The following is a 16323-nucleotide window of genomic DNA, read 5'->3' as shown; positions in this document are numbered from 1 at the left end:
TAGTTGTGCGAGGCCCCTTGGGGATGAGTGACCATAATATGATAGAATTCTTCATCAAGATGGAGAGTGATGTAGTTGATTCTGAGACTAGGGTCCTGAAACTTAATAAAGGAAACTACAATGGTATGAGGCGTGAGTTGGCTATGATGGATTGGGAAACGTTACTTAAAGGGATGACGGTGGATAGGCAATGGCAAACATTCAAAGAGCGTATGGGTGAACTGCAACAATTGTTTATTCCTGTCTGGCGCAAAAGTAAAACAGGAAAGGTGGCCAAACCATGGCTTACAAGGGAAATTAGTGATAGTATTAGATCCAAGAAGAGGCATACAAATTAGCCAGAAAAAACATCAGACCTGAGGATTGGGTGCAGTTTAGAATTCAGCAAAGGAGGACGAAGGGATTTATTAAGAAGGAGAAAATAGAGTATGAGAGTAAGCTTGCGAGGAACATAAAAACTAACTGTAAAAGTTTCTATAGGTATGTAAAGAGAAAAAGATTGGTGAAGACAAATGTAGGTCCCTTACAGTCTGAAACATGGGAATTTATAATGGGAAACAAAGAAATAGTTGACTAACTAAATACATATTTTGGTTCTGTCTTCACAAAGGAGGACACTAATAATATACCAGAAATGTTGGGGACCACAGGGTTTAGTGACAGGGAGGAACTGAAAGAAATCAGTATTAGTAGGGAAATGGTGTTGGGGAAATTGATGGGATTGAAGGCTGGTAAATCCCTGGGGCCTGATAATCTACATCCCAGAGTACTTAAGGAAGTGGCCCTAGAAATAGTGGATGCATTGGTGGTCATCTTCTGAGATTCTATAAACTCTGGAACAGCTCCTACAGATTGGAGGGTAGCTAATGTAACCCCACTATTTAAAAAGGGAGGTAGAGAGAAAACAGGGAATTATAGACCAGTCAGCTTGACGTCGGTAGTGGGGAAAATCCTAAAGTCCATTATAAAAGATTTAATAGCTGAGCATGTGGAAAACAGTGGCGGAATCGGACAGAGTCAGCATGGATTTATGAAAGGGAAATCATGCTTGACAAATCTACTGGAATTATCGAGAATGTAACTAGTAGAGTTGATGAGGAGGAGCCAGTGGACATGGTTTATTTGGACTTGCAGAAGGCTTTTGACAAAGTTCCACAAAAGAGATTAGCACGTAAAATTAAAGCGCATGGGATTGGGGGTAGTGTATTGAGATGGATAGAAAACTGGTTGGCAGACAGGCAGTAAAGAGTAAGAATAAACGGGTCTTTTTCTGAATGGCAGGCAGTGACTAGTGGGGACCGCAGGGATCGGTGCTGGGACCCCAGCTATTCACAATATATATTAATGATTTAGATGAGGGAACTAAATGTAATATCTCCAAATTTGCAGATGACACAAAGCTGGGTGGTAGGGTGAGCTGTGAGGAGGATGCAGAGATGCTTCAGTGTGATTTGGACAAGCTGAGTGAGTGGACAAATGCATGGCAGATGCAGTATAATGTGGATAAATGTGAGGTTATCCACTTTGGTAGCAAAAGCAGGAAGGCAGATTATTATTTGAATGGCTATAAATTGAGAGAAGGGAATGTGCAACGAGACCTGGGTGTCCTCGTACACCAGTTGCTGAAGGTAAGCATGCAGGTGCAGCAGGCAGTAAAGAAGGCATATGGTATGTTGGCCTTCATTGAGAGAGGATTTGAGTACAGGAGCAGGGATGTCTTGCTGCAGTTATACAGGGCCTTGGTGAAACCACACCTGGAATATTGTGTGCAGTTTTGGTCTTCTTACCTGAGGAAGGGTGTTCTTGCTATAGAGGGAGTGCAGCGAAGCTTTACCAGACTGATTCCCGGGATGGCGGGACATATGAGGAGAGATTGAGTCGATTAGGATTATATTCGCTGGAGTTCAGAAGAATGAGGGGGGATCTCATAGAAACCTATAAAATTCTAACAGGACTAGACAGGGTAGATGCAGGAAAGATGTTCTCGATGGTGGGGGAACACAGACCCAGAACCAGGGGTCACAGTCTGAGGATACGGGGCATACCATTTAGGACTGAGCTTAGGAGAAATTTCTTCACCCAGAGAGTGGTGAACCTGTGGAATTCGCTACCACAGAAAGTAATTGAGGCCAAAACACTATGTTTTCAAGAAGGAGTTAGATATAGCTCTTGGGGTGGAAGGGGTCAAAGGATATGGGGAGAAAGCGGGAGCAGGCTATTGAGTTGGATGATCAGCCATGATCATAATGAATGGCAGAGAAGGCTCGAAGGACCGAATGGCCTACTCCTGCTCCTATTTTTTTATGTTGAATAACAGTGCTGCCCCTCCACCTTTACCTATCTTCCTATTCTTCTTGAATGTCATATACCCCTCAATATTCATGGCCCAATCCTTGTCAACCTGCAGCTGTGTCTCTGTAATGGCTATCAAATAATATTTATTACTTCAATGTGCACTACCAATTCATTTACTTTGTTATGAATGCTCGGAGCATTCAGGTACTGAGCCTTTAGTTTTGTCTTTTTATCATCTTTGTAACATATAGTCTTGATCGCTGATGCATTCTTAGGCTTTTTCTCTGTCCCTTCCTGCCATTCTTTGAACCCTTTGAATATTACTATTCTCCTCTCTTGCTTTATCTCTACTATTTGATTTACCATATCTTTGCACATTTGATCCCTTGCCCCCTCTATGTGGTTTAAAACTCTGTCTACTTCCCTCGTTATGTGGCTCACAAGAACACTGGTCCCAGCACGATTCAGGTGTAGACTGTCCCAATGGTACTGCTCCCACTTTCCCCAGTACTGGTGCCAGTGCCCCACAAACCTGAACGCACTTCTCCCACACCAGTCTTTCAGCCACGTATTCATCTCTCTAATTTTATTTACCCCATACCAATTTGCATGTGGCTCAGGTAATAATTACCTTTAAGGTTCTGCTTTTTAATTTAGTGCCTAGCTCCTCATACTCCCTATGCAGAACCTCTTTCCTTGTTCTACCAATGCCATTGGTACCTAGATGGACCACGACAACTGGATCCTCCCCCTCCCACTGCAAGTTCTTCTCTAGCCCTGAACAGATGTCCCAAACCCTGGAACCGGGCAGGCGACACAGCTGTCTGGATTCTCACTCTTTGCTGCAGAGAACAGTGTGAATCCCCTTCACTATACTGCCGCCTACTATCACTGCATTCCTTTTTGCTCCCCGCAGCTTGAATGGCTTCCTGTACCATGGTGCCATTGTCAGTTTGTTCATCCACCTTGCAGCCCCCGCTGATCCTCCTGCCGTCTGGGTCTCCTTACCTGCCTCACTCGCAGACACACCCTCCTGTCCCTGAGCACTGATCAAATCAAAAGACCCTATCCTAAATGGTGTTGTAATTTCCAAGTTGCCATCTGGCAAGTATATCCACAGATGCAGGTCGAGCAGATGGCTAGACATTTGTTTGTTCAGGCTGCCTTATTATGAATGCTTAGCTGAGCTCCAAGAATGGATAAAGGACCCAGCTCAGCAGAAGTCTGTTTACACCTTTGCAAAGGGGAGTGCTAACTTTGTTTGATATGTAGCTTTGAGGTTGTTATAAATTATTCTGTTTTTGATATGGGTTTTCAATGCCCATTAGTTTATTTGGACAAGATTAAGAGGTGTTAAGAAGATTAAACCTCTTGTCATTGATAGCAGGCTGTGTTTGAATAATACTTCTATATGGTTGTAAGATGAGAAGTTTTTTTCTAAGAGATTTCCAAAGCTTATTTTGTCAATTTCAGGAATATTTCAAAGATTTGCTAGGCTTGCCAATGGCTCATTAGTTTTATACATAGTTGGTACTGGAAGAGTGGGTATGGAGGATGCACGGGGACACGGAAGGGACTTGGGGATATAAGAGGGCAAACACTAATGGAAATGCTATGCAAGCAGCATGGATGATATGAGGAGGAAATGAAGGGCCATGGAGGATAAGGAGGGAGCATGGAGCTAACACGGGGGATATGAGGAGGCATGTTAGTGGGTGGGTGAGGAGTAAGTACTAAGGGACCTAACAACCATGGGCAGAACTTGGATGATGCCCCAGTACACTGAGGCAGACCTTCTAGCCAGCCCACCTTACCACCCGTACACCTCTGTCGCTGCCTCAGGCCTGCTTCTGGGAGCGGAGTTTCCGACTCCAGCCGAACCCCAACTCCCAGGGACCAAAATCTCGTGGGATTTACCCAACTTTTAGAAGTCAGGAATGTGATATCAGAAAATAGTCCAATCCATGGTTCCCGAATCTAAGGGGAAAACCCAGTCCCTCATCTCTAAGGAAAACAACCCAGCAAGTCCCTCCTTTCTGGAATAATTCCCATAAATCTTTTCTGCACCATCTCCAAAGCCTTCACATCCTTCCTAAAATGTGGTGCCCAAAATTGGACACAATATTCCAGCTGAGGCTGAACCAGTGTTTTATAAAGGTTCATCATAATTCCTTATTTTGTACTCTATATCTCGATTTATAATTGTCAGTAAAGAGGGCCAGACTGTCCATGTATTTGAAGTGGCGACACAGATTGCTAAAGAATCCTCTTGGGACTCAGAAGCTCCGAGACGAAGGCCAGTTTAGTCCTAAAAGGATTGTGATATTCTACTAAAACCAAGCAGCACTAGCATCTCTCACCTCTGACATCATTTCAGTAGAGCATGAGGGTAGCCTTAAAACAGCACAGAGAAGTTCAGGGAGAGTGAGAAAAAGCATGCTGTGAAAATATATGTATAAAAACAGTTTGTGTTATGAAGTCTACTGTTGCAAAGTATGCCTGTCCCTTGATTGTTTTTTGCGTTTGATGGTCTAAGTGCAATGCCTCTGTTGAGAGACTTCTCAAGCAGATTTCTTCTAAAAAAATGCTCAAAATGGTTGACTTCTCCTTTGGTACAGGCTTTACACGACATACCTCTCCGATCTGCTCATCATATATACATATATGACAATGTTCTTAGCGAGCCCCATGATAAGGGTTCATGGAAGGAGGGCAGAAATAAAAATTGTTGAAGGCAGCTTGCAGAATATATTCTTAGCACAACCAAGAAGACAGTTTTTACTAATCGATTCGTCAAAGCTGATATTCTAGACAAAATTTTTAAGTTACTCCTTTTATTTACTAATTTTAGTTAAGTCAAAGGCGTAATTCTGAATTAAATGTCAGCATTTCTGAAACAGCAGTTTTACCCTCACAATTCTAACATTTGTATACATCCACCATTTTGGACGTCAATTGCAGATGCATCTTTTGCCAGTAAGCAATTTCACTATAATTTAGCATGTATTTAAGAATGGGCATATCAAACATAACACAAATTACAACCATTATGCCAGAACTACCCTACTTCTGCCCATCTAAAAATCACGTAATTTTGAGCCCCTACTGTCAAAGCTCAAAGTTGAATTCTCCCTCCGTAGATGTTAGCAGACCTGCTGAGTATTTCCAGCCTTTTCTGTATTTATTTCAGGTTTCCAACATCTGCAGTACTTTCTTCTTGTCAAAGTTATGAAGTCAGATTGGGGAAACTTGGCCTTGGCACGAAAGCCTTGGAGAGGTGATCTTATAACGGTACAGTTAACCGAATAGACAAAATAAATCCGGAATATTAGTTCCAATTATTAAAATTTTAAAAACACAACCTGAAACAAGCATAACTATTTATGCTAAAACAGTTAGCATAAAGCCTAACTGTATCTAAAAACAACAAATAATATCAACTGTAGCTAATAGACAAAAATGTGAAAATAAACCCCATCAGGGAACAAATAATGTGAGCTGTAGTTTGTAAAAGTAAAAATATGAGCTGTACCCAATTCCCAATACTAGCCAAAACTGTTGTTAATTATAGTGAATTACATTAGGTGTAGCTTATATTACCTTATATTTGATGTCACATGCAGCAAATTAAATTACTTTAAGAGAAAAACCATTTTTGATTCTACAGAATGTGACTAATGGTTAACCCCCTCAAAAGAAAAATGTTGTATGTTGAAATTTAAAATATACTTGACCAGGAAAACATGAACATTTCAGAATCTTGTTTATGAAAAGCAGATTTAAACAGTACAATGCACTTTTAATTAATTTTTAGGTAGTTTATGCTCTTTTTAAAAGTTTGATCACTGCATATATTTCAATCAATTTCCTTACCAACGCAGACTCGCCCATCAATTCCAATAGCCAAGCCAGGAGGACATTCACATCTGTAGGAGCCATCCGTGTTGACACACCGCCCATTCATACAAATTCCTGGTGTATGGCACTCATCAATGTCTGTTGAAAAGCAAAAGATACACTCATTAAGACAAAATATAAATCATGGAAACATGCATTCCTGTAAGTAAGGTTGGGTGAATCTGGGTTACAGGCAAATCTTCTAAATGATTTACTGGCACCTTGAATGTTACAAGTTGTCTGTACTTCAGAACTCATTCCTAGTACAAGCCATAAGTCCTCTATGTGTTCTATTTCCTTACAGTACAACTTAATTCCTTGAAGTAGAATGCATTTCTTGCCTAATTTTTTTCTGGATATAAATACTAAATAATCAAAATTGGCAATCTGCTGCAATGTTCCAGTGAAGCTCAACGCAAACTGGAGGAAAAACACCTCATCTTCCGACTAGGCACTTTACAGCCTTCCGGACTTAATATTGAGTTCAACAATTTTAGATCATGAACTCTCTCCTCCATCCGATTCCCCTTTTTCCAATAATTTATAATTTTTAATATTTTTTTTAATATATATTTTTCTTTTCCCACCTATTTCCATTATTCTTAAATGTATTTCCATCCGTTGTTTTATCTCTAACTTTTAGTCTATTTTGATCCCTTCCCCCCACCCCACCCCCACTAGGGCTATCTGTCACTTGCTCGTCCTGCTTTCCACCCTTAATGTCATCATTAGCACATTCCTCAGCTAATCACCACCGTCAACACCCCTTTGTCCTTTTGTCTATGACATCTTTGGCAATCTCTTCTTTGCCTCCACCTATCACTGGCCCTTTATCCAGCTCTACCTGTCCCACCCCCCTCAACCAGCTTATATTCCACCTCATTTCTATATTTCTTAGTTCTGATAATGAGTCACATGGACTCGAAATGTTAACTGTATTCCTCTCCGCACATGCTGTCAGACCTGCTGAGTTTTTCCAGCTATTTTTGTTTTTGTTGGCAATTATCTAGTCTTGCTGAAAAAATAGACATGTCTAAGCTTTTAATTTATCACTCATCAAGACACTGCAAGGTTACCAATATAACAACAATTTATACTGTATGTGAAGAGAGTGCCGATTGGTTGGCAAATGGCATTGCCATGGAGAATGTACCATTGATGGTGACTGACAGTTAACTGCCAAGCATTGTTTGAAATTTAAATCAGGCAGATTGACCCTAATTGGTCAAAGCATTTCCCTGAAGAATAAGACAGCGGATGGCTGTCACTTATTTTGTTTAGCTGAAACAGGAGCAATGTATGTACATATTCTTTCTGTGAACAGGGCTCTGTGTGTTAATGTAGGTAGCTCCTAGTACACGCAACTGCACCACAATGCAAACTTGACTGACAATATTAAATTGGTTGCTAAGAATTACCCCTGCTATGAATCATCCAATGTGGTACTTTTGGAGAGGATACTCCAAGATAGCAGAGTTGAGGGGTGTTTTGTTGATTGTGACTATGGGGTCTTGGGAGTTTGTGGCCAGGGAAAGGTTGGTACAAGATCTCCTTTTTCAGATTTATTGCAAGGCTGAAGCATTCTGAGGCTTGGGCACCCCAATGGCGTCGTCGCACACTGTGGATTGTTGGTTTAGGAGATTGTTGAAGTGCTTTGTGCTACAGGAGAGAATCTCATGTGTTTCCGATAGGAACTGATTGCTGTCCGTTGAGAGGATAGGTGTCATACTGTTAGTTTTGGGGCTATAGACAGATCACATACGTTTATGGAAAGCCTTCAGATCATGCTTATCAGCATCTTCTAAAACTCTGAAGACTTGTTCTTCCACCATCATGTTAGACTTCACCTTGTTGGCACAGTTGCATCATCAGGCAACCTTAAATTATTAAATAATACTGTACATAAGTTTAGTGATTAAAAGCCCTAATTTGTATGTATTATTGGGATCTTGTTAAGAAGTCTTAAAGTTGGCATCTCTTTAAGTGCCAGGTGCTATTATGTAGCTTTAAGGGGGAAAAAAAATCCACAGGAGTGAACTGAGGTTGTAGTTGGGCTCCAGTGAGTCACAGAATTATAGAATTGTTATGGTGCAGAAGGAGGCCATTTGGCCCATTGTGTTTGCACTGGCTCTCTGAATAAGCATTATGACTCAGTGCCATTCTCCTGCTTTTTCTCCGTAACCCTGCATGTTGCTTCTATTCAAATTATCATCTAATGCCCTCTTGAATGCCTCAATTGAAGCTGCCTCCACCACACTCCCAGGCAGTGCATTCTAACTCTGAATGACTCGCTGTATGAAAAACTTTTTTCTCACATTGCATTTGCTTTTTTTGCAAATCACTTTAAATCTGTGCCCACTCATTCTCGATCCTTTTACAAGCAGGAACAGTTTCTCCCTCTCTACTATCTCCAGCCCCTCATGATTTTGAACACCTCTGTCAAATCTCATCTTAGCCTTTTCCTCTCCAAGTAGAACAGTACCAACTTCTCCAACCTATCTTCATAACTGAAGGTTCTCATCCCTGAAACCATTCTTCTAAATCTCTTCTGCACTCTCTCCAATACCTTCACATCCTTCTTTAAATGTGCCGCGCAGAACTGTAAAGAATACTCTAGCTGAGGTCTAACTAGTGTCTTATACAAGGTGAGCATAATCTCCTTGCTCTTGTACTCTATGCCACTATTAATAAGGCCTAGGATACTGTATACTTTATTAGCTGCTATCTCCAGCTGTCCTGTCACCTCTAATGACTTATGCATATACACACCCAAGTCCCTCTGCTCCTGCACACCCTTTAGAGTTCTATCCCTTATTTTATATTGTCTATCCAAGTTCTTCCTACCAAAATAAATCACCTCACACTTCTCTGCATTGAACTTCATCTGCCACCTGTTCGTCTCCTCCACCAACTTGTCAATGGTCTTTTGAAGTTCTACACTGTTCTCCTCACAGTTTACAATGTACAAACTTTGAAATTGTCCCCTTCACACCAAGATCTAGATCATTAATATATATCAGGAAAAGCAAAGGTCCCAACACCAACCCCTAGGGATCTCCACTACAAACCTTCCTCCAGCTGAAAAAATATCCATTAACTATTACTCACTGTTTCCTATTACTCAGCCAATTTTGTATCCACGTTGTTACTGTCCCTTTTATTCCATGAACTATAACTTTTCTTACAAGTCTGTTGTGTGACACTGCAGTGAATGCCTTTTAGAAGTCCATGTACACCACATCAACAGCATTTCCCTCATCGACCCTCCCTGTTAATTCTTCAAAAAACTCCAGCAAGTTAGTTAAACACGATTTCCCTTAAGTATTCCATGCTGGCTCTTCCTATTCAACCCACATTTTTCCATCTATTAATTCTAACTCGAATAATTGTTTCTAGAAGCTTCTCCACCACCAAAGTTAAAACGACTGGTCTGTAATTGTTGGGTTTATCCTTTCAACCTTTTTTGAATAAGAGCGTAATGTTTGCAATTCTCCAGTGCTCTGGCACCTCCCCTGAGTCTAGGGAAGACTGAAAGATTATGGACAGTGCCCCTGCAATTTCCACTCTCACTTCCTTTAATATCCTTGGATGCATCTCATTTGGTCCAGGTGCCTTGTCAACTTTAAGTACCGACAGTTTAACCAATAACTCCTCCTTACCAACTTTGAACCGTTTTAGTGACAGAGCTTCCTCCGTGTCACCATGGCCTAGGTAGCATCTGGTTCCTTGGTAAAGACAGATGCAAAGTATTCATTTAACACCTCAGCCATGACCCCCCCCCCCCCCCACTCCATGTGTAAGTCCCCTTTTTAGTCCCCAATAAGCCCTAGTCCTCATTTTACCACCCTTTTACTATTTAAGTGCCCATATAAGACTCTGTGATTCCCCTTTATGATGGTTGCCAGTCTTTTCTTATAATCCCTCTTTGCTTCTCTTATTTACTTCTACACCACCCCTCTAAACATTCTGCATTCAGCTTGGTTTTGAATTGTATTTTCTACTTGTCATAAGCACCCTTTTTCTTCTTTATCTTAAATTCTATCTCCTTTTTCATCTACGGAGCTCAGGGTTTGTTTACCCTACCTTTCCCTTTTGAGTGAATATACCGAACCATTTCTTCTTTGAAGGTAGCCCATTGTTTAGCTACAGTTTCTCTTGCCAATTTTTGGTTCCAGTCTATCCGGCCCAGCACCATCTTGGCCCATTAAAGTCGGCTCTCCCCCAGTTAATTATTCTTACTCTGGATTGCCCATTGTCCTTTTCTACCATCATCCTAAACCTTACGATACAATGATCACTGTCTCTTAAATGTTCCCCCATTGACACTTGTTTTAATTGGCCCACTTCATTTCCAAAGACCAGGTCTAGCAGTACCTCCTTTCTTATTGGACTGGATACATGCTGCTGTAGATAATTGTCCTGAACACAATCTAGCAATGTGTGCCCCTCTCTGCCCTTTACACTACCACTATCCCAGTCTATATTCAGGTAATTGAAGTCTCCAATTATAAGTACTCAATAATATTTGCTGTATCTCTGTATTTTCCCTGCAGATTTGTTCCTCTACATCCTTCCCACTAGTTGGTGGTCTACAGACTACACAGAGCACCGTAATTGCACCCTTTTTGTTCCTTAGCTCTAGCCAAATTGGTTCTGTCCTTGAACCCTCTGGGACATCCTCTTTCTCCAGCACTGCAATGCTCTCCTTAGCCAATACTACCCCCTCCTCCTTTTCTTCCTTTCCTATCTTTTCTGAACACCTTGTACCCAGGAATATTTAACACTTTGTCCTGCCCTTCCTTGAGCCAGGGCTCTGTTATTTACATAATTATTCCACATGGCAATCTGCTCCTGTAACTCTGGCAGGAGACAGAGGGTGATGGTCGAAGGTTGTTTTTGCGATTGGAAGCCTGTGATGAGTGATGTATTGCAGGGATCAGTGCTGGGACCCTTATTGTTTTTAGTGTACATTAATGATTTGGCCATGAATATAGGAGGTATGATCAGTAAGTTTGCAGATGACATGAAAATTGGTGGTGTCATAAGTAGTGAGGAGGAAAGCCTTAGATTACAGGATGATATAGATGGGCTGGTAAGATGGGCAGAGTAGTGGCAAATGGAATTTAATCCTGAGAAGTGTGAGGTGATGCATTTTGGGTGGACTAAGATGGCAAGGGAATACACAATGAATGATAGGATCCTAGGAAGTACAGAGCATCAGAGGGACCTTGGTGTACATGCCCATAGATCCCTGAAGGCAGCAGCACAGGTAGATAAAGTGGTTAAGAAGGCATATGGGATACTTGCCAAGGCATAGAATATAACAGCAGGGAGATTATGTTGGAGCTGTATAAAATGCTAGTTAGGCCACAGCTGGAGTACTGTGTGCAGTTCTGGTTGCCACACTATAAGGAGCTGTACAGGGCCTTGATGAGACCACATCTGGAGTACTGTGTGCAGTTTTGATCTCCTTACCTAAGAAAGGACATACTTGCTAGAGGGAGTGCAATGAAGGTACACCAGACTGATTCCTGGGATGGCAGGATTGTCATATGAGGAGAGATTGGGTCGAATAGGCCTGTATTCACTGTCGTTTAGAAGAGTGAGAGGGGATCTCATTAAAACATATAAAATTCTGACACGACTGGACAGGCTGGAGCCAGGGATGACGTTTCCTCTGGCTGGAGGGTCTAGAACAAGTGGTCACAGCCTCAGGATACGGGGTAGGCCATTTAGGACTGAGATGAGGAGAAACGTCTTCACTCAGAGGGTGGTAAGCCTGTGGAATTCTCTACCACAGGAGGCTGTGGAGGGCAAGTCACTGAATATATTTAAGGAGGGAACAGATTTCTAGACTCTAAAAGTGTCAAGGAAAATGGGGAGAGAGCAGGAGTATGGCGTTGAGATAGAGGATCGGCCATGATCATATTGAATGGTGGAGGCTCGAAGAATGACCTACTCCTGTTCCTATTTTCTATCTTTTTCTATGTTTTTATCTCATGCCTTTTAATGAAGTACCCCAATCTATCATAGCCAACTCACCCCTCATACCTTCATAGTTTCCTTTGTTTAGATTTGGGACTGTAGTTTCAGATTGGACTACTTCGCTTTCCATCCTAATGGAAAATTCTATCATGTTTTGGTCACCCATGATTACTGTAGCGTCCTTGTTACATGCATCTCTAATTTCCTGCTTAATTCCATCCCTCACCTTACCACTACAATTTGGAGGCCTATATCAACCTTTATTGTCCAATAAACCTTGTTAGTTTGCATTCCAAATTAGTGATTGTCCTTTTTGCCAACAAAGCTATTCCTAAACAAGAATTTTCTTACTCTGGGGTTTAGTACGAAGTCCAAATCCCTACAATCAGTTCTTCATCTCTCTTAGTTTGGCCTGCAGCATGTGCTTTGCTTGGTGATATCTGGTTTCTCTTGCTGGTGGTTTTTTTTTGTCAGATATGTAGGATCTGAGAGCATTGGCTATATCTTGGTCGTTATTGTCAAACCAATCTTAGCGCTTCTGTTTGACAAATCCAAGGACCTCAGATGGCCTGCTATGAGTGCCATCCTTTAACTTCTTCTAAGAATATTCAATGTCTATGTTTTTTTCTGGGATACCAGCAAGATTTGTGGCTAATTTTTGTTCCACTTTCTGTCTTTTGGACAAGTCTTTTTAGTTATGGCATAGTTCTTTAAGAGATATCTTCAAGGACATGATGTGTATGTACAAGGTTCTTGCATGCTGTGGGGATGAGAGCGGGGACTGCAAGGAGGACGAGCAAACTGACCACAGCACCGTGGTACAGGGAGCCATTCAAGTGGAAGGAGGAAATGGGGGCATAGTAATGTAGGGGACAGTATAATTAGGGGGATAGACACTGTTCTCTGCAGCCGTGAGTATGAATCCTAAAGGCTGTGTTGCCTGCCAGGGTTAAGGAACATCTCCTCAGGGCTAGAGAGGAACTTTGAGTTGGAGGGGAGGGTTCCAGTTGTCGTCATCCATATTGGTACAAACGACATTGATAGGACTAGAAAGGAGGTTCTGCTGAAAGAATTTAAACAGTTAGGAGCTAAATTAAAAAGCAGAAACTCCAAGGTAATAATCTCAGGATTGCTACCTGAGCCACAGGCAAACTGGCATAGGGTAAGTAAAGTCAAGGAATTAAATGCGTGGCTCAAAGATTGGTGTGGGAGGAATGGGTTTTAGTTCATGGGGCACTGGGGTAGAAGGGAGCTATTCCGGTAGGACAGGCTTCACTTGAACTGTGCTGGGACCAGTGTCCTGGTGAACTGAACAACTAGGGCTGTAGAGAGGGCTTTAAACTAAATAGAGGTGGGGAGGGTTCTGGAAAGGGGATACGTAGGCTTACAAAGCAAAAGGATATGGCAGCCTTGCAGAGCAGCTAATTAGGTAATGATACCCAGAGTGTGACAGGAAGGGATAGAGTGCACAAACATGAAAAAACAGCAGCAAATAAGATCAAAGGGGGAAAAATTGGTAAAAAGGCAAAATTAATGTCCCTTTACTTAAATACATGTAGTATTCGGAACAAAATAAATGAATTAATGGTACAAAAAGAGGTTAAGGTAAGTCCACCTTTCATTCTTCTAAACTCCAATGAGTAGAGGCCCACTGTAGAATCATAAAATGGTTACAGCACAGGGGCCATGATGAAAGTGGGCAAGTGCAAGTTGTGGAAATGAGAGTTCTAACTACCTGTGTACGTTGATGTTCTGGGCTGTTTATGGCACACAATGAAGCATGAGATGTGTTGAGCTGTATAAGCAGGCCTGCAATTTGTAAGTGAGCCTAGGAAAGAGTATCTTCTTAGATTGAGAGCCAGAGAAATGTGTGAAATTCACTCATTCATGTCTTTGATGGTACGGAAGGTGTTTATTATAAATACAAGTGACCAAATTATGAACTGATTGAAGAATTTGTGAGGAAAGAATAACCATAGACCTTAAGAGGGTAACATAACCATTGTAACAGAATGATTAGAGGAGACTGAGACTTAAGTGTGTTGTGCTTGCTCCATGTTATTCTAATGTCACTTTTTGTGCATCTCGGATATACTGTGATTTAGTGGTAGTATGCACAGAATGTACAGATCAAAGGTAGAATTAGCAATAAGAGTTGCAAATGAACAACTGTATGCTACATTCATACTAGATTGCAGAGTCTGGAGTACTGATACACTGGAATTGTGAAATAAAATGTAACTAAGCACACACACTGGATTGTGAAGTGTGATGTCTCATTAAAGGCCCAATCCAGTATTGCTAAAGATGCGTATCCATGCACTTCAGCATTTACAGTAGTGAGCTGAATTTGAATAAGAAAGTGAAACATAAGTCATTTCATCATACTGAAAGCAGATAGCAGCAGTGTAGCCAATTCCTGTGTAGGAAATAATGTGACTTAGTGTGACAGCTGCTAGAAGGTTTAACCTGGGAACAGAGGTGAAAATACATGCTCATGTATCCAGGGTTTGCTGCCTACCATAAGTGTCACAGAGAGGCAAAAGGATGCTGAGGTTCCACACCTCCAACTGGTGGAACTACTAATTGGATATTGTCAGGAAGAGGGTGTGTATAATGTTATTGGAAATTATTTTTTTTAAATATAGGTTTAGTTTGTGTGTGTGTTAGTTGGATTAAAGCCAGCTAGTCTGGGTGCTTTGATGTACAGTAGTTTTGAGATGTAAACAAAGGTAGAGGGTACATTTGCATTTTGTTGAATTAAGTATTTAAAGACTGGGGGTGAAATCTTGCACCTAGCTAGGAGACACCTAGCAATGTTTATATTACTAATAAAATTGGTACTATGAAAGGGGTTTTATTGTTCGAAGAAGTGGAGTTCAAAGGGCTTGGTGATACAATGAGAATTTGCATTCAAAAGGGACGGCTAGGTATAACCTGAGCGGAGTTTGTGTGTGCCGGTCAGAGGCATGTAAGATCTAAGTCTGTAAGCCTACAACTTGCAAAGGAACCAAATTGAAAGGGACCTCATTTTGAATTCGTAAGGTGAAGATGCTTTGCCTGGTGCCTGGTTAAGTCTATGGGTTATTGTTGCCTTAGTGGAGATTAATTTGGGAATTTGTTAAAAGTTATGATAGTAGTAATTTGTAGCCATGTGTATGTGTTTAATTTGTTGTAAATTAATAAATGTCTCATTTAGTTTGATATAAAACCTCTCGAGAGCAGGTGGTCTTATTCCTGAATTTAGAGCTGCAACTCAAACCATACTAATTGAAAATATAGGTTATGACAGTTGTTTAAAATTTCCCTCTGGGATTATAAATAACTCAGCCTTTACAAACTGCTGTGTCATAACAGGTATGGCACGTATAAGGGAGACTTTCTGGAGAATACACACATATATACAGTTATGCTGCTTATTATGTTACTTGTGGGGTATTCCTGATGTCTATTGTCTGCCTATTGAGAATTCAAACCTCCATTCATCCTGTGTTCAACATTTTTATGTGCATTTTATAGCTCAGGCATTATTGAGTAGTCCCCAATTTAAATAAACAGCTTGTTCACAGGTTAACTGTTCTCCAGCAACTTGCTTACTTCATTAAGGCATGCTACTGCAAAGGCAAATAGCAAGTTACAATTGACTGGTTATGGTTATTTTTCTGTAAATGAGAGAGCGAGAGTACGAGCCAAACGGAAAACAGTACCAGAAAACAAGTGAAGAACAGGGGCAGAAGTCAATGGGAGTCAGAGACAGCGAGTCTGAAGGAAAAAAGTGCCAGAGACGAACAGGTACAGGCAGCAGCAGGGAGTCAGCGAGAGTGGATATAGTAAGCCTGAGAGAAAATAGTGCCGGACACCAAGGGGTAAGGAGCGCTAATTTGAAATAGTTTGTGGCCAGAGACTAGAGGGTGTAATTTTTAAAATAAACTAAAAATGATATTAGCATAAAGTGCTGACTAGTGAGTAGATTGTGTTCTTTTTATATAGGTTCCGAATAAGCCTTCATTTTATTTTGGTTAAGTTTAGTCAGTCTAACACGGTAGGGTAAGCAACCTCAGTACTATGGAGTGCACCTTCTGTGCCATGTCAAAACTCAGGATGTTTTTCATGTCCTGGGCAACCACATGTGCTGGATGTGTCATC

General features: G+C 41.2%; 1 protein-coding gene across 2 annotated transcripts in view; it reads right to left on the bottom strand.

Annotated features, from left to right (window-relative positions):
• Positions 1 to 16323, bottom strand: part of LOC144670111 (fibrillin-1-like) — a 580847-nt gene that overhangs the window by 287837 nt on the left and 276687 nt on the right. For both annotated transcript variants that reach the window (XM_078532542.1, XM_078532544.1), the window contains exon 15: positions 6169 to 6291. In XM_078532542.1, coding sequence (XP_078388668.1) covers positions 6169 to 6291 — 123 coding nt within the window. The remainder of the gene's footprint in view (positions 1 to 6168; positions 6292 to 16323) is intronic.

The sequence above is a fragment of the Cetorhinus maximus genome, chromosome 30 (assembly GCF_964194155.1).
Source record: "Cetorhinus maximus chromosome 30, sCetMax3.hap1.1, whole genome shotgun sequence".
NCBI classification, from domain to species: Eukaryota; Metazoa; Chordata; class Chondrichthyes; order Lamniformes; family Cetorhinidae; genus Cetorhinus; species Cetorhinus maximus.
Note: the sequence above shows the minus strand (reverse complement) of the source record. Positions and strands in the feature narration are given on the sequence as shown.